The 27,101-nt window shown below is 37.4% G+C and overlaps 1 protein-coding gene across 2 annotated transcripts in view; it reads left to right on the forward strand.

Moving 5' to 3' along the window:
* Positions 1-27,101, forward strand: part of slc12a2 (solute carrier family 12 member 2) — a 128,169-nt gene that overhangs the window by 14,810 nt on the left and 86,258 nt on the right. For both annotated transcript variants that reach the window (XM_052020692.1, XM_052020694.1), the window contains exons 2-3: positions 21,568-21,687; positions 25,100-25,175. In XM_052020692.1, the coding sequence (XP_051876652.1) occupies positions 21,568-21,687; positions 25,100-25,175 (196 nt within the window). The remainder of the gene's footprint in view (positions 1-21,567; positions 21,688-25,099; positions 25,176-27,101) is intronic.

Below are 27,101 nucleotides of genomic sequence, written 5' to 3' on the forward strand. Positions count from 1 at the left end.
CATTAACTATCCTCCAGCCTTCTGGCACCTTATCTGTGGCTACATGAGACATTCAGAGCCCCAAGTGTCTCCCCCTCTGCTTCCCTGAGATAAATCCCATCTGGCCCTGAGGGCTTATTGACCCTTATGTGCCCCATAACATTTAACACCTTAATACTGACTTGCTGTAGATTATCCATATACCCCTCCCTGACCTTGCAATCTTCTGTGTCCTTCTCATCTGCATTCACCAGAGAAGTATTCAGAGTGGGCAAAGAAGTGGCAGATGGAATACAGTGCAGGGAAGTGTGGAGTTATGCACTTTGGTAGGAAGAATAAAAGTGTAGACTATTTCTAAATGGGGAGAAAATTCTGAAATCAGAGGTGTAAAGGGACTTGGGAGTCCAAGTTCAAGATTCCCTCAAGGTTAACTTGCAGGTTGAATCAGTAGTAAAGAAGGCAAATGCAATGTTAGCATTCATTTTTGAGAAGACTAGAATATAAAAGCAAGGATGTACTGCTGAGGCTTTATAAGGTGTTGGTCAGACTGCATTTGGAATATTGTGAGCAATTTTGGGCCCTGTGTTTAAGAAAGGATGTGCTGGCCCTGGAGAGGGTCCAGAAGTTCACAAGAATGATCCCAGAAATGAAAGGCTTAACATGTGGAGTGTTGATGTTTCTGGGCCTGTACTTGATGGAGTTCAGAAGGATGAGGGATTATCTCATTGAAACCTGTCAGATACTGAAAGACCTGGATAGAGTGGACTTGGAGAGATGCCTCCATTAGTAGAAGAGTCTAGGATCCAAGGGCACAGCCTCAGAATAAAGGGACATCCCTCTTAGAACTGAGATGAGGAGGCACTTCTTCTGCCAGAGGGTGGTGAATCTGTGGAATTTGTTGCCACAGAGGGCTGTGGAGGCCAAGTCATTGGCTGTATTTAAGGCAGAGATTTATAGGTTGATTAGTAAGGGGGTTGAGGGTTATGGGGAGAAGGCAGGAGAATGGGGTTGAGAAAATCAGCCATGATTGAATGATAGCAAACTTGATGGGCTGAATGGCCTAATTCTGCTTCTATATCTTATGGCCTATAGGACCTCTCTGACATCACTTTGCTCCACAAATCAAACCCTAAATCCTTTGTCATTCCAAGGTTTCCTAATCTTGCTCTCTTTGCTTTTCACCCTTGCTGAAACATGTTGGTCCTGACTCTCTCTCAAAAGACTCCCACTTGTCAGTTGTTTTATCTGCAAGCATCTGGTCCCCATTTATTTTCCACAGGTCCTCCTTTACACTATTGAAATCTGCCTTTTTCACCCAACTCAAGAACTTAAGGACCAACCTTATCCCTTTCCTTAATTACCTTGAAACTTGCAGAATTATGGTCTCTCTTCCCAAAGTGCTCCCCCACTGACATTTCTGCTACCTGCTCAGTTTCATTTCCTAAAGTCAAGAACTGCCCTGTCTCTAGTAGGCCTATCTACATACTGTCTCAAGACCCTACTTGGATGTGCTTAATAAATTTTGCTCCACCTAAGCCCTTTGCCCAAAGGTAATCCCAGTCAGTATTGGGGAAAGTTTTATTTTAAAAAATACTACTATAATCTTGTAAATTACAAAGAATTAATTTGCACATCTATTAATTCCTGCTGACTATTGGGAGTATGATGTGCAAGGTAATCCATATAACTTCACATGGTGATGGGGCTATAATTTTGGAAAAAGATCTTTCCATGTATGATTTGCTAAATGGAAAATGGGATCATGATTTGGTTAGTGAAGCATATCATCTAAGACTTCTAGTTATGATGTTTGTCCAGTAACAACCAATTCCATTTTGAGGGTTTTCATATCAGTTTGAATGTTGAAACTGCATATCCATGGTTTGCTAATTACTTGTAACAAACCCATTATCGTAGATCACTGCTTCTGTTTTTATGCAGTACAATTCTGGATTTAAAAAGATGAATAAAATGAAACTAGACACGTCAGGTCTGCCCTTTGGGCAGCCAATGTCATCAGCAGGTGGAGAGTTCTGAAGTGCATGAAGGTTGCAGCAGATAAAGCTTCTCTCTTGTTACCATGAAGTATTTCTTAATTGTTCTGTGCATGGTGTTTTGGAAAATGTCTTGGTTCATGTGAAATGGTGTTGACTGAAGAAATTGCCTCCTTGGCAATACTGGTATCTGCCTGTTAGGTAGGCCATATGTGGGTAAAATGATGACATTCCTTGTAATTTTTTATTGCAGTTTTAATACTCATACAGTAATACTGTAATTTTCCACATTTGATTACAAAAGTAAATAAAAACTGCATTTTAATGTTTTTTGTGAACAACCAACAACAACTTACAACAGTTCATGGATTTCATTTACAACTGCTTATTGCTGAAAAGTCAGCATCTGAGTCAGTACCTTGGAACTGTGACTTCTCCAGTTCTGAGGAGTGGAAAATGGCTGAGAGGAATTGTTTTGTCTAATGCTGCCTGTTGCCTATGGTCATGACTGAACAAGGTGTTGTAAAGTGGAAGACGAGATACTGAACAAGGTGTTGGTCATTAGGAGAGCCATGGTGACTGGAGATTAGGCTTGCACGAGCACTCACTCTTGCAAATGCCTGCCTTTCCCATGGCACCTTCGCTTGTGTACACCTCCACTCCACCTGATTCCCAACCTCTGACCGTCTTCTAACTAGTTCAGTCAGTCCCTTTTCCCTTTTGGCCTGTTCCTCCTACTCTCTATCTTCCTCATCTCAAACCTCCCCCCCCCCCCCCCCAACCTTCCTGGTTGCTTGAAGCCATATCTACCCTAGAACCCTCAGAGTTGTGCTAGAAAGCAGTGGGGGAATCTTCAGTCAACAGACTGTTGCTGTCTGGTATCAACTGAAAGTAGTGTACTACCATGCAATCATTCCCACTGCCTCTGTCGTCACTTGGCATACATCATGACATTAAACTCGGTATCTTGTTTCCTGTACACCTCGTCAACTGCATGTATTAACAATTTAACACTTTTTCTTTGCAAATTTAAAGTACTTTGTAACTTGAAATGCTTCACCTGGAAAGACTATTTGGGTCCCTGGATGATAAGAGGTAAAAGAAGTGTTGCATCTCCTACTATTGCAAGGGAATGTGCTGTAAGAAGGGGGTTGGTTGGTGGCAAAGAGCTGTCCCTGTGATATACTGAAAAGGGAAGATGTGGAAATGGTGAAAATTGTGGAGAATGATCTGTTGAATATAGAGGGATGGAAAGTGAGGAGCAGGGAAACTCTATTCATGTTCTCTTTGGGGGGTGGTGGTGGAGGTGAGCAGAGGTGTGTAAAATGGCTGAGATACAGTCAAAGGCTTTGTTAACAATAGTAGCGGGGAAGTGATGATTCAGGAAGGAGGAAGACATTTGAGGCACCTGTATGGAAAGTCTCATCATTGGAGCAAATACAACAGATGGAGGAGCTGGAAGAATGTAATAGATTCCTTACAGGTAGGATGGGGTGAAGAGTAGTCAAGATAGCTGTGGGAATCGGTAGGTTTGTAATGGATGTTAGTAGCTAGCCTATCGCTGGAGATGGATAGATCCAGAAAAGGAAGGGAAGCATCAGTGATTGACCACGCAGAGGTGAGGGCAGAGTGGAAATTGGCAGCAAAAGTAATGAAATTGTCAATTTCTGCATGAATATGGGAGGTAGCACCAATGTGGTTATCAATGTACAGGGAAAAAGAGTTGAGGAATGGGCCCAAGTTGGACTGAAGCAAAGAATGTTCCACATATCCCACAAAAAGACCAGCATAGCTTTGGTTTGTGCAAGTGTCTGTAGCTGTGCCTTTTGAACTGAAGGAAGTGAGTGGAGTGAAAGAAGAACTTGTTCAACTTGAGAACAAGTTCATCCAGCAAAATGGGTGTTAGTAGAGGGGAACTGGTTGGTCTCTCCTCTAGGAAGAAGCAGAGAGCCATCAGACCATCCTGATGGGGAGGTGGAAAGAAACTACCTCTCTGATAAATTCCATGTTGGGACCATGGAAGTTTAAACAGTCAGTAGTGGAGGGCATCAAGGTGTCATAGAAATAGGAAGGGAGTGGACCTGAGGAGAGAGGATAGAATCAAGGTAGGAAAAGAAACATTTGGTGGGGGCAAGAGCAGGTTGAAACAATGGGTGTGCTGGGGCAGTCCTGCCTGTGGCCTCGAGACAAGAGATAGAAGTAGGCTGTGCAGGGCTGGGACACTAAGGCTGGAAGCTGTGGAGGGAATGTATCCTGAGGAAATGAGGTCCATAAGAACATAGAACAGCACAGCACTGGAGAGGCCATTTGGCCCATGATGTTGTGCCGATCTTGATGCCAATTTGTAATAAATGTTGTCATCATCGTTGTGGTCCTCCTGTGTATCACCCATATCCTTCCATTCCCTTCATACTTGTATGTCTATCCAAAAACCTCTTAAATTCCACAAATGTCTGCTTCTGCTGCTACCCTGCTAACCCATTCCAGGCACCTACCACTCTGTGTAAACAACTTGCCCCTCACATCGCCTTTTAAACTTCCTCCTCCTACACCACCCCAACCTTAAAAACATGTCCTCAGGTGTTTGATATTTCTACCCTAGGGAAAATTTTCTGACTCTCTCTACCCACTGTCTATGCCTCTCAATTTTTAAAAAAAAACCTCTAGGGTCTCCCCTCGGCCTCTGACACTCTAGGAAGAATAAGCCAAGTTTGTCCAACCTTTCCTTTATAGCTCATACCCTCTGATCCAGGCAGCATCCTGGTAAACCTCTTCTGCACCCTTTCTACAGTCTTCACATCCTTCCTCTAATGGGGTGACCAGAACTGCACACAGTACTCCAAGTGTGGTCTGGACTAAAGTTTTGTATAGCTGCAGCACTACTTCCTTGCTCTTGTATGCAACACCCCTACCAATGAAGGCAATATGCCACCTTTACCACCTTATCCACTTGCATAGCCACTTCTAGTGAACTATGGACTTGGACCTCAAGATCTCTCTTTACTTCAATGCTATTTGGGGGCCTGCCATTAACTATACTTTCTCCTTTCATTTGACCTCCCAAAGTGCAACACATCATACTTGCAGATTAGACACTATCTGCTGCTTCTCTGCCTATATCTGTAACTCATCTATATCTTGTTGTATTCTCTGATGGTCCTTTACACTATCCACAGCTCCAATCTTGGTGCCCTCTGCAAATTTGCTAATCCACCCATCTACTTTTTCATCCATAATCATTGTGTATCACAAACAAGAGGTCCCAGCACTGATCCTTGGGGAACACCATTGGTCATAGCCCTCCAGCCAGAATAAGTCTTCCACCCCACTCTTGTTTTCTATGGGCAAGCCAGTTCCAAATCTGAACTCTGGATCCCATGCATCTTTATCTTCTAACTCAACCTACCATGAGTGACCTTAAAATGCCTTACCAAAATCCATGTAGATAACATCCACTGCCTTGTCCTCATCAAGCACTTTATTTGTCACCTCCTCAAAAAAACTTAATTAAGTTTGTAAGGCATGACCTGCCCCACACAAAGCTGTGCTGATTGTCCCTAAGCAGGCCATGCCTACAAATTCTGCCATGCTAAGACTCTGGAAGACCATGTCCTGATGTTTGATGGTGAGGTTATGATCTAAAGGGAGATGTGAGGAACTGAGAGCTGATATCTGGCGCAAATTTGCCTGACCCCAGTGGTGCATGACACTCTGAAGAAAAGCAGGTGGATGCACAGGTACGTGAAGAGGAAAGGCGGAGAGGGATACAGGCCTAATGGGGTTAGCGTCGATGGGTATCGCTGTCAGCATGGACGAGGTAAGTCGAAAGGGCCCCAAGCTGTAGTTTTCTATGGTTCCATTATAGTATGTCATTGTAGTATGAAAGGAGAGATGCAGTTTTTTTCTGGCTGTCTTTCAGAGTATTAAAATTAAACCAAGACACCTGAACTTCTACCATGGCTTCATTTGAAGTACGGCAGGAAATGGATTTCTAGGCAAATATTTATCCACCCAACAGTAACAGAATAGATTATCTGGTTATTTCTTTTGATGTTGTGCAATTTCCCTTTATTGCAACAGTGAGTACACTTCAGACACATTGGCTGTGAAACACTGTTCTAAAGCATTATTTGAATTCTTATTCATTTCTGTTGCACCTGGGTAATGCTAACTTTGGAATTAGGGTACAAATTCTGCCTTTAGCAGTAGCAGCATTTCATTCTATTTGTGCATATAACTAACTGCCATGTTGTATGTCATGGAGATAATACAGCATGCTCATTAATATTTTAATAGTATGCCTTTCTGATACAGAAGGAAATGGGCACTTGCAGTGACACTTGTGGTATTGCAACAGAAGTTGTGAAAAAATAGCTTCCTATTGCAATATCTTTTGCAATTTTTATCTTCAATGCATTTTCAGTATTTTAATTGCAAGTATCTTGTTTATTTTTGCACCTCCATAATACATTCAGCCTGAAGGAATTCCAGTACAAAAGGATTGCATTTTGGCTTGTGCATTCTCATGTCTATGGAGTTGAAGATTGATTTTAATTGAGGCATTTGAGATGTTAAGTGAAATTAATGGAGAAAAGCCATGAAGGAAGAGTGCTGAATACGGAGGTGTAATCAAAATAAGATCACTTGGGAATGAAATCAAACTACTTTTTCCCCATTTGAAGAGTTGAAAACTTGGAATTTGCTATCCCAAAGGCTTCTGTGAATCAACTGACATTTTTGTTCAAGATTTTTTTCCTGGTATATGGTTATCCAATGATGTGGAATATAGGCTAATCAATAGTTCTCTTGATTTTTTTAAGAAAGGATACACCAGTATAGGAGACAGTCCAGAAGAGATTTACTAGGCTAATTACTAGGGTGAGAGAATAGTCCTATGAGGAAAAGCAAAAGAGGGTGGATCTGTATTCATCTACTTTTAATAGAGCAAAGGATTGAAACATTCAATCCTAAGAGGCATGGTGAGGTAGATAACGAACATTTCCACCAGAGAGAGTCTCAAAACAGGGAAAGTACTTGCAAGATAGTTTTAAATGTATTTTTTAAATTTGTGGTGCTTAGAAATTTATTTCCAGAATGAGTTTCTTTTGGTGGGCTGTGGATGCACTGGAGGCTTTTAAGAAAGATGTTTTTTTTTGACGGTACGGGGAACTAGCATTGAGTTGAGGCCAGAGGAAGATCAGCCATGATTTTGTTGAATGGTCAGCTGGGCTTGATGGGGCAGGTGACCTACTCTTGCTGGCTCTTGTGTTCTTGCGTTGAGATGATCCAGTTGAGACGCAAAATAGGTGAGTGGGGCTAAATGGTTTATTCCATACTTCTCCTTGGTTATTTTTATCCTCCTCGATATATGGTGGATTTGTAATTTTAGTAGTTTTGCATTAATTATATAACTAGCTTGGGTGATTATTCTGCTTATTAAACAATATTTATTTAATCTAAGTGTAATGATTTGTTGGGGGGTTTGGGTATCTTTAAAAAAAAGCATTTGCCAGTTTGTGGTTCCGGGTTAGAATTGCCCAGTTTTACATTTAAAGCAAGAAAGAGGACAAAATGTTTACTTTGCTAATGTTAATGTTGCATGCATAGTTGTGTTAAGATTTTGCCTACTAGGAGAGTGGCCCCTGTCAGTCCAGAGATGGGGCATGTGAAATTTACTCGTAAATACTTAGTGTATATAGGAGGCTTATTGTTCTGGATTTGAATCCAAAGTTTGGTTTTGGAAGTCGATTCGAAATTTCCTTTACTCCAATTGTTATTCTCTAGATTCTTCCAGGTTCCCACTGACTTTTGTTTTCCTCACTTGTCCTTTTAATTTGTTTTAAACTGTTCTTCCCCTGCTACTATATAACTTTTCCTTCTCTTGCCTCTGCTGTTTATTACTTTGAGCAACTGCTGTCATAATCCATTACAAATAAGCCTGTTTCCTCTTGAGCTATAACTACATTGTCCCACATATCCAAACCCACTCACTTTCTTGCTTTTCCTCACCCATTATTTTCCTTGTACTAAATTTGAGCCATTTCTCTCCCTAGCCATTTCAACATCCCAAGTGACTACTGACTCTCATCAATACCTGGTACTATGTGATTTATTATCAAATGTTTCTGAAACTTGACAGTGACTTCTATAGCAGCTTAATATGTAAATCTAATCTGTCGGCAAAATTCTTCTTTGGCTTGCACAAAGTATATAAAGTATTTAAAGCAAATGCTATATGTGGTCCTATTCTAATAAAACTACATAATTGAAGACAAGACTGCACATTTTAATGTTGAGCTTTGTGACTAAATTCATGTACGACTAGGTGGTACATATCAGTTGTAGGCTTAGAATGATTCTTTGCCAGCACATACGTCTCGCAAGAAAAGCCTGCTGTTTCTACCTTCCTCTCTTCTTCCCAGCCCACTTTTTTTTCTTACTGGTCTCCTCACTCCCTTCCTTTTGGGATCGACCAACTCAGCAGAAGGTTGGTCCTGGAAATCAAACCCAGAATGTACAGTCTTTGTATTCCTGACAAGGCATTATTGGCTCTCCCAGATTGTCTTTGTCAGTTAGTGATAGGAGTTAAGGTTAACTTGTGTCTTTGTAGCCCTGAGGTCTGAGGCTAGAAGGTTTTTTTAAAATATACCAGTCACAATTACTAATGAGCTTTTATTTCAGATTTTCTTAATTAACTGCATCTAAATTCCCCAGATAGTATGGTTGGATCATTAGACTAAGCTCTGCATTATTTTTCTTGTATCTTTAGTCTGTTCTATATTTTACATTTCCTGTCTTTGTAAATTCAGTGGCTTGTGATGCATGCAGTTAGATCTTTATCTTAATTTTTTTTGTTTTAATTGAGATTTGTGCTGAAAATCAATCAGATTCTTGGTATCCTTGTGAACCAAAGCTGTTTTGATTCATATTCATTTAACGCATTCCTTTAAGATTGTATGTCCTGACCAATTTGGAACAAAAACCTTTTCACTGGGTTGCAACTGGTCACTGGTTGGAGGAACGTATACTGTAAATGACCATGTGTTAGAAAATCCAGTTCCAGTGTGTAGTACTTGCTCTTCTATTACCACATTCACTGAGAGGTTATCTGAATAGGAAATTGTTGCTGTTCTAAATGTCCTTCAAGGAAAGAGTTCTACTGTTTATCCAGACTGGTCTATAACATTCCAGACCCTGGGAGGTAGTTATTTTTTAACTGCTCTCTGAAATAGCCCAGCAGTCCACCCTGGTTTGGAGGGCAATTGGGATGGATGGCAAATGCAAGCCTTGTCAGTGATCCCAAAAACAAGTAAAATGTTTGAAGTTTTCATGAGGTCTTGGCAAGGTGCTGATGTACAAGAGACAGAACAATTGATTTTCAATTTTTATTTTACTGATTTCAGAATGTGAAGGGCATGTTATAGAAATCACTGAAGTCCATGGACCTGCTGCAAGATGTGAATGCATTCCATCTGTTCAAGCAGCAGGAGAAAACTCTATACTTGAATTTGAATGATGAAATTCACCCTGAAGCTTTAGCTTGTCAATGGGAAATTTATATCATCTTTGGTTTTCATGTGTTTCTCTGTGGAAGATTTTCAGTGATATTAATTGGTTCTCTGTAAATCAATGTTGTATGATGGGGTGGTTGTATTTGTGACGAATGAATGTATGGTGGTCTTAATATACAATTGTATCACAACAATTTCTGTTAATTGACCACATTCAAACTTAAAACTATTGGATTCCTTGGCAGGCTGTACTGAAGAATATTGACAGAATTGAAGCTATATTTATCCTCTATAGCACTTGATTGTTGAAACAAAATAAAAACATAGTGCAAAAATAATGGATATTGATAGTTGAGTGAAAACAATTGTTAACTTGAAAATTTGAGTGAAAGGAAAATATGTGCAGCAATGTGTACCAAATCTATTTTGACTTCTGCCTCCAATTTGTAGCTTTCTCTTCAATTGTTAATATACTAGGGAAGCCCAAAAACTCTAAGCATAAAAGAATACTGTGCAGTTGTAATTGAAATTTGAAGACCAATATTGTACACATCTGGAGTTGTAGGTTGTAGCTCTTAAACAAGTTGATTTATCTCTCTAAATATGTTTATCACTTGTGCAGTTTTTACAATTCCATTGTTGAATCAAACATCCCTGACTCCAATTCAACTGGATTTTTATTTCCACAAAAAACATTAAAGGAAATGCATTGCTATTACACAAGCATTTTTGAACAGCAAAGCAATTACTTTGTTTTGTTTGATAAGTATGTATAGTAGTTCATGTATTTTGCATTCCATTGCAGAAGTCATTGAATTATTAATAGTTAAAACATTACAGTGCTTCCAACCTACCCTGGAAGTTAACACTACAATGTGGAAATGAAAGCATTTGGGCATAAATATTTCCGCATAATATATTTAAGAACTTTTTTTATACTTTTGAAACGTGCACTGCATTTTAAAGAATTTTATTTTTTTCCAAACCTGCATAAAATTCTGTAGGTGCAGAAGTTACAAATGCAAACTATTAAATAAGTTCTTTTGTCTTGTCAGGGTGCTGTATCGTGGTTTTTTCCCCAACTATCTAGATCCTATCTCAGCACAAACTAGATGTTTTTTGATTCTGCTTTATTCCAACTTTAACCAACCATGCTGCATGAAGGGTGCATCTGTACTCTGAAAAGAATAATACAAAATTTGATTTGAATTTAGCAATTATACCCTTGCCCTTCAAATGTAGACTTTGTACTTTGCCATGAAACAGCTACAATATATAACTAAATTTTTTTCGATCTGATTCAAAATAACTGCAGATGGTGGAAATCTGAAATAAACAAAATGCTGGAAGCACTTGGCAAAGCAAATCGTATATTTGGAAAGAAATGATGTTTCAGACAGAGTGGCCTGTTTTGACATTTTGTGTTTTTATTCCTCTGTTATGATCACTGTCATGGTCAAAAAAAGCAGTTGCCAGCTGCCTCCCTATTCGTGCTCCTTCTCCATCCCTGTCCCCGAAATGAGTTCAGACTGGTTTATTCATGCTATGGATGTTATGCGTGCTAGTATAGAGGGGAAGGTGGATTAAGAGTAGACATGAACAGATTTAATGTAACAATTGGAGAAGATACTTAAAACCAGCAATTTGATTGCTCTAATTCCTGTTTGATGGAATAAATGAATCCTTTTTCTTTTCTTAAAGTTGTATTCTTTATGGTGCACAATGGAAGGAGGAGATTTTAGAAGGGTGCCATCTGGGAAATTAACGTTGAGATTAATGTTAGAATTACCTGGACAAAACTAATTTTAACATCGCAAGGTTGGACAAATTGTGCTCAGATGTGCAAATATCCTAATTTTTATGAAAAACACACTGATATTGGATAACAATGTGGGCAATGACAAGTTTTGAATGCTTCAAACAAGTCCTGGAAGCATTCTTAGCTACTTTCGCAAGATTTGATTGTGCCAATGAATTTTTAATAGTTTCAATAGTACAGACCAGTTAAGTTTGTACAAAAAATTGTACCTGATGGCATTAAAGATTGATTCATTATTTAATAGTATTGTCTCTGTAGTCAGTGGATGTTAGTTGCATGGTTAGATTGAGAAGTTTTGTTTTCCTGATGTCCTATTCAGTATTGATCATTCTTCAAACAATGTGGAAAAAATTCATCAAATAATCATTGGCTAAAGTTAGACACTAAGTTGTGTCCAAATTAGCTGTATACCTACTTGAGTATTTTTTAGCCTTTTGGTTTTTTAATTACAAGAAAAACTTATTTCATGATGCCTAAACTTCATTCTTTTGGAAATTCTGATCCCTTTCCCAAGTTCACTGATTTCACTGAATTCATATTACATGTTGGGGTGTGCATTTTTGTCTTCTAGAATTGTGAAGTTTAAGACATTGAAGCTACTTCATTTAAGCAGGGGCATAGATTTGTGGACCAACATGCACTTTGAGATTTCTTTTAATCTAAGCTACTTGAACTTTAGCAGTTGGCTTAAGTATATATTTAAAAAAAACTGCATGTTGCAGAAATTACTAAGCAAAGGCAAACCAAAGCTTTGGAGAAACATGCACCTGCAGTAGGGATACAGCAGTTGAAGAATTGGAGAATAGAACAAGGTAAAATGGCTTTTTGATCACAAGATCTGTTGCCCAGGGTTGTTTCCAGTACCAGAAACATTGCAGAAGAGTCATAAGTTTCCAGTCAAGATGTCTGTAGAATTCAGTGGTAAACTTATAGCACTTACTGGAATTTGTGAATCTTTTCAAAAGTATTTTGGTTACTTGCCTTCAAATCATCATAGTTTTTGAATTACATCTGTGCCAGTATGCAGCATGTACAGCAAGTGCCTTTTTAATTTGATGGCTCATATCCTGTTAAATGCATTAGGGCGAGGCTCTAATTTTCTCTCTATTCTGGGAGTTAAATGACCTGTTCCCAGACTTTTAATCATAATGTTGTGTAAGAAGCCCTTTTTTTACATGTAGGTGTGCAAGAACAACCAGTCTGACCTACTGTTTCATCCCACTGGATAATTGTTCCAGCTGCTTGGTTGCTCATTTGTTGAACTTTGCTTTGTGCAATTTGTTTTATTGACAATGAATCCATTGAGAAATGCCTTTTTAATAAAATCTGTTTGAATTTCATGAATAAACAACCTTTTCTTGTTTTGGTCACATTTGGCACCAAAGCTCATTTTGATCTAATTTGTGACCTTAAGTGTTAGCACAATGGCTCAAATTCTTAAGCAAAATAAACTCTGGGTGAACTCCAGCAGGTCAAGCAGCATCTGTGGAGGTCGAGGGATCTGTCAATGTTTCGGGTCAAGACTGTGTGGCAGGACCATGGGAGAAGGAAAGATGGCCAGTATATAGAAGTGTGGGGGAAGGGTGAGATGGGAATTGGTAAGAGATAAGTGGAACCAGATGAAGGGGGTGAAGGGTGGGCAGATGGAGTTATGGGTGAGGGGTAAGGGATGGAAAAGGTGAAGAAAAGGAGACAACTTGGGAGGTCTGATGGCAGTGGGAAAAGAACAGTGGTTTACCTCAAATTGGAAAATTCAGCATTTGTATCATCCGTTGTAAGCTCCAGTTTGCATTTGGTGTTGCCATGGCAGTGGAGAAGGCAGAGGACAGACAGGTTGGTGTGGGAGTAGGAAGGAGAGTTGAAATGACATGCAACTGGAAACTCGTCTCTCATTTCATTCTATTTTTTGCATTTGTAGCTATGGTAATATCTTTGTAGATCATCTCTGCATCTTGTCTCCATGCCTGTTTGTCATGACTAGATGTGCACACCTATTCCAAGACTGGTGTAATCAAAATTCAATATAAGTTGTTTAATATCCCTACTTTTCAAGTCTATCCCACTAGAAATGATCCCAATTGATTCTTTGTTTTCTCTATGGCCACGTTAATCTGTGGTGAAAATTTTCATGAATGGTATATTTATATTTTGATCCCTTTTTACTCTTCAACACCATTTAGACTTTTACCTGATGTATTCAAGAAGGTTGCTGTCCACTGTTCTTGGGCATTTGAGGAATGGGGAGGGTGGGGGGGGGGAAAGAGGAGGAAGTTTTGCCCTTTTCAGCAATGTTTGTGTACCATGCCTGAATGTTTGGAGAAGGGTGCAATAATTGTTTTTCTTGCATTAATGCCTGCCACTTAATTTCTTCAGGAAATTCTATAGACCTTGGAATTCTGAGGCAGCAATTCTATCATTTCAATATAGATCTGTTTTTTTGCATTTGATATTCCACAAAGAATTACTTTTTATGAAACTTCTTATCTTTTAGTTGGGTCACCTTAACTGCCTTTATGCCAGTAGGAAGGTATCAAAGCAGCAGATAAATTTATTTTAATTGTGGTTCTATTGTGAAAGCACAAATGGAAATAAGTGATTGGAGCAAATTTTTTTTGTTTGAGAACTATTCTAGGATCTTTTCTCCTGGTTGGCCTGAGAATGAAATTTTTTTAATGCTGGATATATTTCCCAATTCTACTTTTATGCACTAAACATTTTAATGTTAATGCAGGATTAGCATAAAGAAGTTGAATGTCTGCAATAATCCAATGCTCAACTTCATTTTGTGTCTACCACTTTAAATTCCACAATGTTAGAAACTCAGTTGTGTATAAAATCTTCTATTTTCAATCTATTGCATCACTTGTATTATGTTTCCACTACCAACTGTTCCCCCAACAACCCCTCTCTCTCCCATTAGTTCTATTTAAACTACATTACAGGCAACAGGATTTCTGAGCTTTTCTTTGTCTATATTGCCCTTGTACTTGTGTGCCGTAATGTCACTTTGGTATGCCTGTAATCAAAATCCTTGCATTGCTTATCTAATCAAAAATTAGCATTTGTCATTCTGCTTCACTCTTTCACCAAACCACTTAGCAGTTGTACATTGAATCATTCTATTTATCTTGAATATGCTCTTCATGAGTGGTAGCTACATTATGATAATTTATCACATAACATTGGAACAAAGTTTATACTCTTCAGTTCTATAAGTTACAATATGATAAAGTCACTTCTGATTTTGTTATACAGGTGGTAGTTAAGATTTTTAGAAATTTTAAATATACTACTGTTATCATAAAGCAACTTGTCTTCAATGAACCATGCATAAGCACATGGTAAGTTGTGTAATTATATTGTAATTTTATCTTAATGTTCCTTCATGGCTACATTTCTTAAATATCAGCTGGTTAATAATTCTGAAATTAAGATTTGTACTTGGTCACTTATGTTGTATTACAGAGACTGACTATTCTGGAAAGAGGTCACTTTGCATTACAAGTGCAAGTGACCATTTTTAATTTGACAAAGTGGAGATTTAAAAAGCTGTTTTTAGGATTAAATGTTCAGTTGATCAGAATAGTTGTAATTGTTGCAACTAGTTTCAATTGATGGTCCTGGAATATAATGGACACAAAGTTCTTGGGGGTTATTGTGGAGACTATATACTCACTCTAGAATTCAAAACATGGGCAGCACAGTGGCAGAGCTAGTAGAACAGCTTCCTTGCAGTGCTAGAGACCAGGGTTCAATCCTGACCTTGGATGCTGTGTACATGGAGATTGCACTTTCTCCCAATGACCATGTGGGTTTCCTCAGGGTGCTCCAGTTTCCTCCCACATCCCAAAGCTTGGGAGGAAACCAGAGGACCCAGTTGGTAGCTGAATTGGCCACTGTAAATTGCCCTTGATGTGTAAATTAGTGGGAGAATATAGGGAGAATAATAAAAGGATTAATGTAGGATTAGTGTAAATGGGTGGTTCATGGTCAACACTGACTCAGTGGCAGAAGGGCCTTTGCCTGCATTGTATTTCTTGTAACTTGAAAATATTGCTTAGACTTAATGCCATTATCAGTTATAAACCTTACCTTGTGGATCCAAGACGGTGTGTTCTGGATATCTTGCTGTCCCAGATGAAATGGAAAAATTAGTTATCTCTGAAGTGTTTGAAGACATTCTGTGATGGTCTTTCTCAGTTGTTCATGTTACATTTATGTTGCATTACATGAGCATTGTATTTGGCAATGCAGCCATGTTGCATTTATGCCTAGATGTAATTTACATAATGTATTGCTGAGATTATGGAGAGTTGCAATAGGAAATGTACTTTTCCCAGCTGGTTGCTTTGTATTTTGTTGAGTGAAACATTATTTTTAAAAAAAAAATGTCAAGACATTTAAGACTGTTTTTAAGTTGAATGCAAGTGTCCAATAGTACTCTATTCAGATTTGCTGGTCTATGGCATTTTAATCTAATGTTTGACCAAAGCCCTGAGAGGATAGTAAATCATTTATCTTGTGTAATGCTGTTGATCAGATCAACTAATGTAATGCCTTTTTTTACTTATTGAAAACTGATTTTGCTAAGGAGTCAATTGATTTTATTTTGCTTGATTTTCATTTCCAATTTACCATTTTATTGTTGTATTACATAAATTCATCTTGGCAAATATAATAACAATTTTAGAAGTATTTTGAGTAATTGTATGTGTGAACAAATTCTGTGCATTACCATACCATTTTAAAAAAATGGTCTTAAGGAGAGTTGCTGTAAAAGTTTGAAGATAAGAGATTTCAGTAATGCTGAAAGATTGGGGGGGGGAAATGGGATTGTTTTGATTGAAGAAGAGAACGTTGAGGTGACACTTAAGATTTATTAAGGAACTCTGAGAGAGCTGGTTTCCACTGGCAGGGATCTGGGTAATTCAAGGCCATGGATTTAAGATTTACAAAATATACAGTGGCATGCAAAAGTTTGGGCACCCCTAGTCAAAATTTGTTACTGTGAATAGCTAAGCGAGTAAAAGATGACCTGATTTCCAAAAGGCGCAAAGTTAAAGATGACACATTTCTTTAATATTTTAAGCAAGATTACTTATATTTCCATCTTTTACAGTTTCAAAATAACAAAGGAAAAGGGCCCAAAGCAAACATTTGGGCACCTTGCATGGTCAGTACTTAGTAACACCCCCTTTGGCAAGTATCACAGCTTGTAAACGCTTTCTGTAGCCAGCTAAGAGTCTTTCAATTCTTGTTTGGGGGATTTTCACCCATTGTTCCTTGCAAAAGGCTTCTAGTTCTGTGAGATTCTTGGGCCGTCTTGCATGCACTGCTCTTTTGAGGTCTATCCACAGATTTTCGGTGATGTTTAGGTCAGGGGACTGTGAGGGCCATGGCAAAACCTTCAGCTTGTGCCTCGAGGTAGTCCATTGTGGATTTTGAAGTGTTTAGGATCGTTATCCTATTGTAGAAGCCATCCTCTTCATCTTCAGCTTTTTTACAGATGGTGTGATGTTTGCTTCCAGAACTTGCTGGTATTTAATTGAATTAATTCTTCCCTCTACCAGTGAAATGTTCCCCATGCCACTGGCTGCAACACAAGCCCAAAGCATGATCAATCCACCCCTGTGCTTAACAGTTGGAGAGGTGTTCTTTCCATGAAATTCTGCACCCTTTTTTCTCCAAACTTTCCTGCATCCTCACCACAAGATTCAGCGTCAGAATCCATTTTTGATATCAAGCTGCCTTGCCATTGACTCAATCATTCAAATCACCAACAATATATTTGATAATGAAGCAATTTGCCCACTAATAACACAGACTGGTCTGCAATCTCATGATTTGTACAATGGGATGCAGCATGTTGGTTGTTTGCATAGAAGTTTTTTGTATTTGGCAGAACTGTCTCGTGAAGAAATAATCTTTTCTCTGAAGACTGGAAAAATGAGAGGTTGCCTTAATGGAGGATGAGATCTGAAGGGGCTTGAGGATGTTTCCCCTTATGAAGGAATCTAGAATTAGGGAATACACAAAGGATAATGGATTGTATTTAAGTCAAACATGGATTTTTAAAAAAATGATCTCAGTGAGAGAGTGCAGAGATTTGGGTATCCTGGTGCAAGGTTATGAAAGGCTATACTACAGACCTGGCAAGTAATTAGTAAAGCTAACAAAATATTAACACTTTGGGATTTGAATACAAAAGTAAGCTTCAGTTACAAGGCATTGGTGAAATCTCTGATATTGCTTACATTATTAGTTTCCTTGTTTGGGGAAGGATGTTCAGACAAGGTTTACGAGAATGATACTGAAAAGGTTATCTTGTGCAGATAGATTGGACGAGCTGGGCTTCTATCTGCTGGAGTCAGACCTGATTGAAATGTGCAAGATCCTGACGGGTCTTGACAGGGTGGTTATGGAGAGGATGCTTTCTCTTGTGGGAGAATGTAGAACTAGGGCGTAGCCCATTTAAGACAGATGAAGTGCAGTTTTGAGGGTTGAGTTTGTAGGTATCTTTTTAAAAGGGTAATGGAAGCAGGGTCTTTGTGTTTTAAGGCATTGTTAGTAATAAACAGCACAGACAAACTTGACTCCTATCATTTTCTCATAGCAAATTCCATGTGGAGTGGGCCAATATTTACTGAGTTCAAAATGAGTTGTTTTCCTATTTTGTTTTAACTTGTGCCTTTATCCTTGAAGGTTTTTGCCATGTAAACAGTTCTGGTTTCCTTTTATTCCAGCTACCCACTACAACCTCCCATGTTGGGTGAGCTCTGAGTGATTCACTCATACTACTTGTACTGCATTTTATTGTTTTCCTTTCCATAACCCTGTTTTTGTTGACAGAACTTTTATATTCTATGGGGTAGTAGTCTAAGTGGACTCTTAATTCATTTCCTTGTAACTCTGATCAGATAACAATTAGCAAAAAGTGTTTATTGTATTTGTAACAATGGACAATATTTTGTATCTTCCTGTAAACCAGTTGTTCATAATACAATAGCCTGGTATTATACACTGGAGGTTGTTGTACTCCCACAGCAGAATGTTTTCTAAATTGTACATTTGTCTTTTGTGCATTATTTAAATAGCACCCACATGCACCAGGAGTGGACAGTGGTCTCCTTGTGCTAATTTTGAAATCACGCGCATGCAAGACCTTGCACAGTGCAGAAAGAAAATGTGTGTTTAGCTTTGGGATTCTTATTTTCTGTTCTAGTTATTGAATGATCATTCTCAATTGTTTACTAGTTCATTCAACATTCTTGTTGCAGCTAACTGTAATTCATTTAGTTGTAACTAAATTTAGCTAAATGTAGTTCATGTGTCACTGCTACTTGTTTGGATAGATGCTAATGATATTTGGTATTTCCATTGTTAGTTTTAATACAATTTTAATACATTTTTAAGCAAATTCTCACCATACCACCTGCTCTTGTTTTCGCTCTTAGTTGTGTTCTGCTCTTGACCTTGTCGGATGTTGATCCAAGCAGCCACTGCAGTGATAACCAGGAATGCACATTCCTACATCCATCTCTTTGCAAACTGGGGCCATTTTTTTTTGAAAAAAAAGTTTCAAACTGCCTTATATATCCTAGGAATTGATACTGGTACTATTCTTATCTAAAAGGGCAACTTGATGTTTTAATCAGTAAGTGACCAGTGTTGCCGTTTACTACCTATCCAAGAATTTTGATGGAATGTTCATGCATAATCATCATTTATCTTTAAAACTTGCTATGGGCTGAACCTAGGTAACAAGTGGGTTTCATTTTTACAAATGTCAACATGTTTTTGTCTACAAGTTGGAAAACATAATTTAATAAGGTAATCATACCTCAGTATTGTAATGAATGGCATCAAAAAGACAGAAAAGAACAATTACTAAAAATGGGATGGAGAAAGAGGTGACTAGTTCTGCTGTTCATAGGAACAAATTTATGTACAAAGATGTAACATAATTAAAACAATAATATAAACATATTAGGAACAAACGTGTATGTCAGTTTTGAATTTAATAATATTATGGAAGCTTGTTTGTATGTACGTGTGTCTAAGTCGGGCAGTTATAATCTGGAGATGGCCTGTGGGGCAATTTAAAAGTAATAATGGATCTTATCAATTAAATGATCTTTTTTTCCCTTTTGCATCAGCTTTTGCTTTTAAAATCCTTGCTAAGGTTTGTTTTTGAAAAATGCAGAATGGGGGGGGGGGGTGGTTGGTGAGGGAAATGCAGATTTTTATTGAGGATAACATGGATGCCTGGCCTATTTAATTTGGGCCTTTCCATACAATTATGGTAACATTCATGAAACTTTTAATGCCAATTCAATCCTTTAATGTTTTTAATGATATTGTATACCATTTGATATTGTTTAATGGTGGTACTAATTGCAACAGAAAACTTGAATTATGTAAAATTCTATACAAAATACTGAATTCTTGGTCGGCTATTTCCTACAATGGTGAGCTGCTTTTAAGACGTATTCGTTTTTCATATAATTTGTTCAAAATTATCTGTCTTTCTCCACTTGCTCTTCAAGCTATGTAATGCACTCAAGATTTTTAATTGTGACGAGTGTCAAAGTTGACTTGTAATGAATTTGAAAGGTGTGCATTGCAGAATGTAAACTAAGTTTTGAATGGTCAACACCCTGGTACTTGTAGTCAAGCTGTTCCCTAATAATTACAATGAACATTGCCTAAATTTATAATGGCAGACATTACACATGATATTTCTGCTTTATTCACTTGAAGCATTTGACCATAAGAAGCAATAGGGTTAACTTTTTTAAAGTTGAAGCTTCATAAAATGAAGCTGGAAATATTTGTTTATAAAACTACACAACCTGAAAGCTCCAACTAATATTAAAAGGATTTTCATCATTATCTACTTTATTTCTTTGCATAATCAGTAGAGAATTTTTGAAGTGATTCTTTCAGCCTTTATAGTGGGATTTGCATAAGAGAAAATAGCTTTCTATATATACCCAGTTGATTCAGCAAATCAAAGGGTTGGATGGACATATTTCCTTTTAAAAAAAAAAGCATGGTTTGATTTCTTGATAATATATTGACCCTTTCAAAATAAATCATGTACAGCCATCCAGGTGTACACTGAGGAAAGTATGTTCTTATGAAGCAACTTGTTGCTGTTTATCTTTTGTCCTCTAAATAACAGGGTGGACTATGGGTGGAATTTTTTGTAGCACTTTGACATTGGCTTAATAGGAACTTTTATCATTCTTTAATGCATTTATGGCGACAAAGCTGTTAAGAATTGAGTTCTTCTTTAAAAACTTTTTCAGCATTTGTAATTTATAATATTAGTAGAATAAAACTAAAATGCCTATATTTTAAAATTTTCCAGTTTTGCTTGTATTCTGCAGGTTTAAAAATGCCATTGAAATTGTTGCAGTCCCCAGGCTTGCAACAGATTTGTTTCTCATTTGTCACCTCTATCTCGGACCTTTGAGTTTGGTAGTGCATGCGTTAATGCCTGAGACCTTGAAATATCAATGGCTAAAAGTTCCAACTGATTCCAGCTAACAACTTCTACCTCCTTTTTTCCTTGTTTTGCGAAACATTTTTCCTAATTGGATGGAAGCAGTATCTGACAAATATTTAGGGTAGTAATTTTTTTGCATACTGTCTATTTACAGTTAAATGGAGGCAGCCATTATGAAAATGTGGCAATTTGTTTGGAAGGGGATGTATCCTGCTGCATGATGCAGCTCTATTTTTATGGATATGGGTCTGTAAGCAATAAATAAACTTGAAACACTGTCATTATGACACCATGAGCTTAATCTTTATTGTTGCAATTACACATTTTGAAGCTATTGAACTTTTATGACCACTAACATCTTAATCTGACCCTTCTCTATCAAGGTTTATGTCTGATGTAAATGTTAGGTATCATTACATTGTAAAAACATAACATGACAGCCACTTACTTTGTACACAATTTAACTTCAGTGCTGCAGGTGTGTTCTTGAATATCAATAATTTCTTTGAAAGATTTCCTGTCACTGTCATGAATTATAAAATTGATAGATTTTAATGTTTTCCCCTCTATTTAATGCTACCAGGATGTATCCCTTTCTCCTAAAGTTTAATAAATTGACAGCTATCTATAACATGGAGTAGTATTAATTTCTTGCAAGATACTGTTTAGGGTACTGGATCTTGAGTTTATACTGGCATGCATTATGAACTGTGGATTGGTGATAATAGATCAAAACCTTTTCTTGCCATTCAGGAGCCTTTTGAAGATGGCTTTGTAAATGGAGAAGAAAGCAGTCCAGCTGAAGATGCTGTATCAAAACATGTTGCTGACAATAAAGGTGTTGTAAAGTTTGGCTGGATTAAAGGTGTGCTGGTGAGTAACTGCTAATTATTTGCTTTCAATGAATATCAAGCAGCTGAGTCTAAATATTAGAATATACCAAATGCTATAACCCCATTTCTCATTGAGCTTTACAAGTCTTGTGGACTTTAGGTTTCCAGTAAATGTGTGGTATGGATTCAGTTTTGTGTGCCTGCCTGCACCAGTTTGCAATAAAATAACTAATCCCTTATTTTTGCAACTAATGATTGGGTTTTGAAGATGTACTGTTTTATGATAATTTTAAAAACTTGCCTTGCATCAGTAACTATAGCTTTCATAGATATTAACTGCCAGGATGGAATGCCATTGTGTGACCTTGTAAAACATAAGCAGAGGCTTTTTGTGCGAAAATACAATTCATTCATCATAATTTTACATGTGATATTTATTGTAACTCTACCCTCCATAATTTGCATAAGAGGACTGAAGCTAAGCCATTTCAGTCCCTGTGTTTTGGGGGGGGAGTCAAGGAGTTAACATGTGAAGAAAATGAGGGCTGCACCCAACTGATTTTGGGAGGGGGGGGTGGGGAATGCAGAATTATTGGCTATGTGGAATGCTTTATGACGGGGGTAGCTGACCATATCATTGTTTAAAGGAATGTTGGGTGAGAATTTGAGTTGGTGGTACTTTATTTTGGGTGGTGGTGGTGGGGGAGTGGGGTGTTGAAATTAAGGACATCTTTATAAGAGTGTGGGCTGAAATGTCAACTTGAGGATTTTTTTGAAATCCTTTCGCTCAGGTGGTTCTTAAGTGCAGTATCATCACATTGGCTCTGCCGTTCAAGATTTTGAAAACTTTGAATTTATTCTCCAGATGCTCCGGTTTCCGTCACATCCCAAAGATGTGTGGGTTGGTAGGTTAATGGGGGGGAGGGGGCAGGAGGGGGAGAGGAAGAGTTTATTTGGGTTCTGGTACGGAATAAAATGGGGTTAATGAAGGATTGATGTAATTGGGTGGTTGTTGATTGGCATGACCTTGGTGGGCTGAAGAGCCTGTCTCCATGCTGTGTGACTGACTCTAATTTGCACTTATTAAAAAGAATTCCATTAGACTCAACATCACTCTGGCAATTTCAGCATAAATGGATAAGAATGAATTCAATTAAACTCCTTTCAATATAATTGTTTAATACAAAGTATTTTTCATATTCAATTAATCTGAATCTCATATTACTACTGCAGTAAGGCTTTCTAAAATAATTACTGCAAAAAATACAAGCTTATGTGGTAATTAACTGCCAGAAGGATTGTTAGAAATGTTTTGCAAAAATAAAACCAGTGATATTCACTGTACAAAATGAGGCAAGTAAGAATATACAACCCTGTGTAGGGACTTTGGTAAAGGAATTTCAAGTTGACCTTTTTTAAAACCCCTCAAGCATCCTTCAACATACTGCAGATTCAAAAACTCATCCAAAATTCCTTTAAAACTACAAAACTGTCTGCTGCCCCCATCATATTACATCTACACTTCCAGCAATGATGTATTTTCCCCAAATCAGTTATCAACTTGTTTATAGGTTTTCTTTAAATCTTGACCTTTCTAGTTGCAGAAACTGAAATTTAATTTTTTTTCATTTGGTTTTTTATGAAAACCTGACTGGATCTAGAAGAAAAATATTCAATAGGGCTGTCTAGGTATGTGGGTAGCCCAGTGATAACAGTTAGTACTACTGCTTCACACCTCCAGGGACTTGGGTTTGATCCTAATTTTTGGGTGCTGTCTGTGTGAACTTCTGACATTACTTTTGTAGGTTTACCCCAGGTGTTCCAATGCCCCAAAGGACTATTGCTTGGTAGATTGATTAGTTACTGTAAATTCCCACATTTACAGTAGCCAGTTAAGCTACCAACCAGTACAAGGTGGCTGGAAAATTGGAGTTGATGAGCATGTAAGAGAATGGGTTACAGGGAAATGAGTAAGGGGAGCAGTTCTTGAGAGGCAGCATAGACTTGATTTGACAAATGTACTCTAATGACATATGGAAAGATGAACAGTATTAAAGATCAAAATGGTGGTTAGAGAACTCCCAACTTGTTTTTTTGTCCATTTTGTATAAAGCTGGGTGGGAGTTGATGGGAATGCAAGAGGAAAAATGAGATCAAAGGATGAGTGTAGCTTGGTACTTAATGGTCAGTGTGGATGCAGTAGGCTGGAAGGCCAGTTTCTATGCTGTATGATCTTATGACTTTGCATTGCCAGGAACAAATCAAGGTAGATTTGGGTTGCTAAGTCCTTTAAGCTTCCTTAAGGAAATATGATAAACTCTCCAAGCAATTTGCAGTAACCTAGATTATTTTTTTCCAAGGTCTGCTTGTGCTTGGCATGTCCTTTGCTGAAAGGATTTCAGTTTAAAATTTAGCTTAGTGCATTTGTGGAGATGGCGCATAACTGGTGAAATGGAGAAATACTTTTTGCACTTTTCCATTGTAGAGCACTTTTCACATACTCAAGGTTCCAAATCCTGTAACATTGCTAACAATGGTGCTTTTTGAATGGAGCCTTTATGTAAACATAGCAGTAATTTGTGCATTATGTTGCCTTGAGATAGATAACCAATTATTTTTAATCTTTTTGGTTGAGAATATTTTCCATGTGTATCAGAGCTCCCATACTTCCATTTGGTGTCATAAGAGTATTTTCTGAAGCACAGTGAGGGCAAAAGGTATATCCTTCAAGTACAGTGCCTCCACTCAATTTGACTATTTTTCCAAATCTGGGACTTTTCTTTCCAATTCACAAGCAATCAGAATATTTTTAATGATTTGATACACTATTCCAGCACAATGATCCTTTTATGCACGTAGCCCGTGCATCCTGCACCCCTGCAAGAAAAATATTCTGGACTTGCTCCCCAGGCATGATTTTTGGCTTTGATATTGAAGTTTTCTTTACTAAAATATGTACTGTTAAGGTCTTGGTTTTCAGTTCATAAATGAGACTATTTTGCTCCCTTTACCAAGTTAGGCATTGTGCTAGATTTGTTGTTAGTGGCTGTATGAAAAGGTCTTGCTTACTTATTAGTGTACAACTGTAGGGAAGTGTTACTGCCCACTTAATTTCTCTCCTTTTGCCCATTATTTTATGAAGTCTAACTTGTAAATTGTGCCTTGCAATTTGTTACAACTAGGCAACTTTCTTTGATTTTTGAGTGTTGGTAGCTGATTGTTCAATTACATAGTTGGTGCCCATATCTTCCAATCTATTATGATGCTCCTAGGAAATTTTTTTAATACCTTTTTCAAATTGCGTGATTTTAAGTGAAGATCAGAAAATCTATGTAACAAAAATGATTTGGACAATTCATTTCCTGTTTTATTTGTTAACAGCAGTTTGGTAAAAATTTGGAATATGTGATCATCAGCCTCTTCTGCTCATGGAAATTTTCCCTATCCACTAGGTACGATGTATGCTAAATATCTGGGGGGTGATGCTCTTCATACGTTTGTCATGGATTGTTGGCCACGCTGGTATAGGTAGGTCAAATAATTTTTTAAACATTAATTTGTGGTGAGCTAGTGCTAAATGGAGCCTTTTTAATTGTATTTTGAATGCAAATTATTCACTCATGTAACATCTGGTTCACTCCCTTACCTTAGTTGGGTGTCACTATTAACAGTTCTTAGTGAAATATTTATAACTATGGACAGCAAAATTAATACCTTGAGAGCAGAATTCCTAAGAGTTGAACCTTTACCACAACATCTTGCATCTTAAATTCAGTTGGTCATGTTCTGTGAATGTGGCCGTTATATTAATCACAAATTTGCTTGAAAGCATTGTGTAATTATTCCCTGTCTGCCTTGTGTTTAACATCTTCATCTTTTACAAAATGGAGTTAATAGCACCTGCTAGGTTCAATGTATGGGACAGTTTGTGAATAGATATTTTTAATTAAATTTTCAGGTTGAATTTGACATTGTAAGCTGCTATGAAAGGCTTAATATTATTGGAATATTCCATATAAATTTGTACTGTTGTTGCAAATCCCTATTCTTGAAAGGTTAATTAAGAAGCAGTTTCCAAAGCAAAGCTGTATTAAGAGAAAAGATGTAACCGGAAAAGATTATGTCTTGGTAGTAGCTCATTAAGATAAAAGCTGTATCCGGATTAATAATGAAAATTGAGTACTTCACTAAATTTGGGTGTTTTGTCATCAAATTGATAAATATTGCTTGACAAGTTGGATTTGTTTAGATTATAACTTGCATATATGTAGCCTTTATGGAAGTATCTTTGAATAGCATGTATGGAATTTGTTGCTTGGAATTCTGTTTCTAAACATTTTATATTTCACAGGATTAGACGATTTGATTATTTTGGTGACTATATTCATGCAATGCTATGAAACCTCCATAATACTTAGCCATGCCTCGGCTTGTCTACTACTTAAACCTTTCATTATTTTTGTTACTAGGGGCTTGACTATTCTAATATGCTTGCTAGTTGGTATTCCTTTTTCCAATATCAACTGAAAAGTGTCCAAAATCTTTGCCCATCTCCTTGTACCAAGCTCCACTTACCCATAAATATATTGCTGGCTGAACCACAGTAGTTCTTTAGAAAATAATCAAGGCAACATTTTACAAATGCTTATCCTCATTTTCAAATCTATTTCATGATTCTCATGTCCATAAATTTGCAGTATCCTGCCCTGTGAGAATCTGTATGGTTTCTGATGATCTCCCAAATGTAACTGTGCTCCACTATTGGTTCTCATGACTTTGGCTCCCAACACAGTGGGAAAACCTCAACACCACCTAGCTTTAAAGGTTTCTTTGCAGGAATGTGAACTTCTTCACTGCAAAATTTTGTGCCTGTGAATTACTTGGAGAGGGAAATCATTTAAAAAGAGAATACTCAAAGTTATCAGGAGCCAGCAGGAATTGTATTAAATTAGACATTTAGAAAGAATCACCTGTGCAGAAATAGTCCAGATGGTTTATTTATGCATTGTAACAACTTTTATTTTTGTTTGTAGTTTGGATGTCTTGCTTGATTTATGCACACACAGTTTTTAATGAGAGAAGAATTATGAAAGAAAACATTGTGTACTATTGAGTAAAGTCAAAGAAGATTAGTTTACCTGGTCTCTTGGAAGTCAAATTTTGTATTGGATGTTATGAAGAAAAATTGGGAAGAATAATAATTTATTTTGCTTTTTAAAGTTTTTTTTCTTTTAACATATCTCTAAATTCAAATTGAAACCTGTGCTTGCTTTTGGCCATAATCCAATAGTAGATATAATCAGGATTTTGTTTCATTATGCTAAATAGGTTATTTCAAGATCAGTTTTATATTAGGGCAAATGTAAAAGCATGAGAAATAAGAGTAGGTGTAGGCCATTTAGGCCTTCGAGCCTGCTCCACCAGTAAATTCGCGACTGATCTTCTACCTTGTTG

This window comes from Pristis pectinata, chromosome 7 (assembly GCF_009764475.1).
Source record: "Pristis pectinata isolate sPriPec2 chromosome 7, sPriPec2.1.pri, whole genome shotgun sequence".
NCBI classification, from domain to species: Eukaryota; Metazoa; Chordata; class Chondrichthyes; order Rhinopristiformes; family Pristidae; genus Pristis; species Pristis pectinata.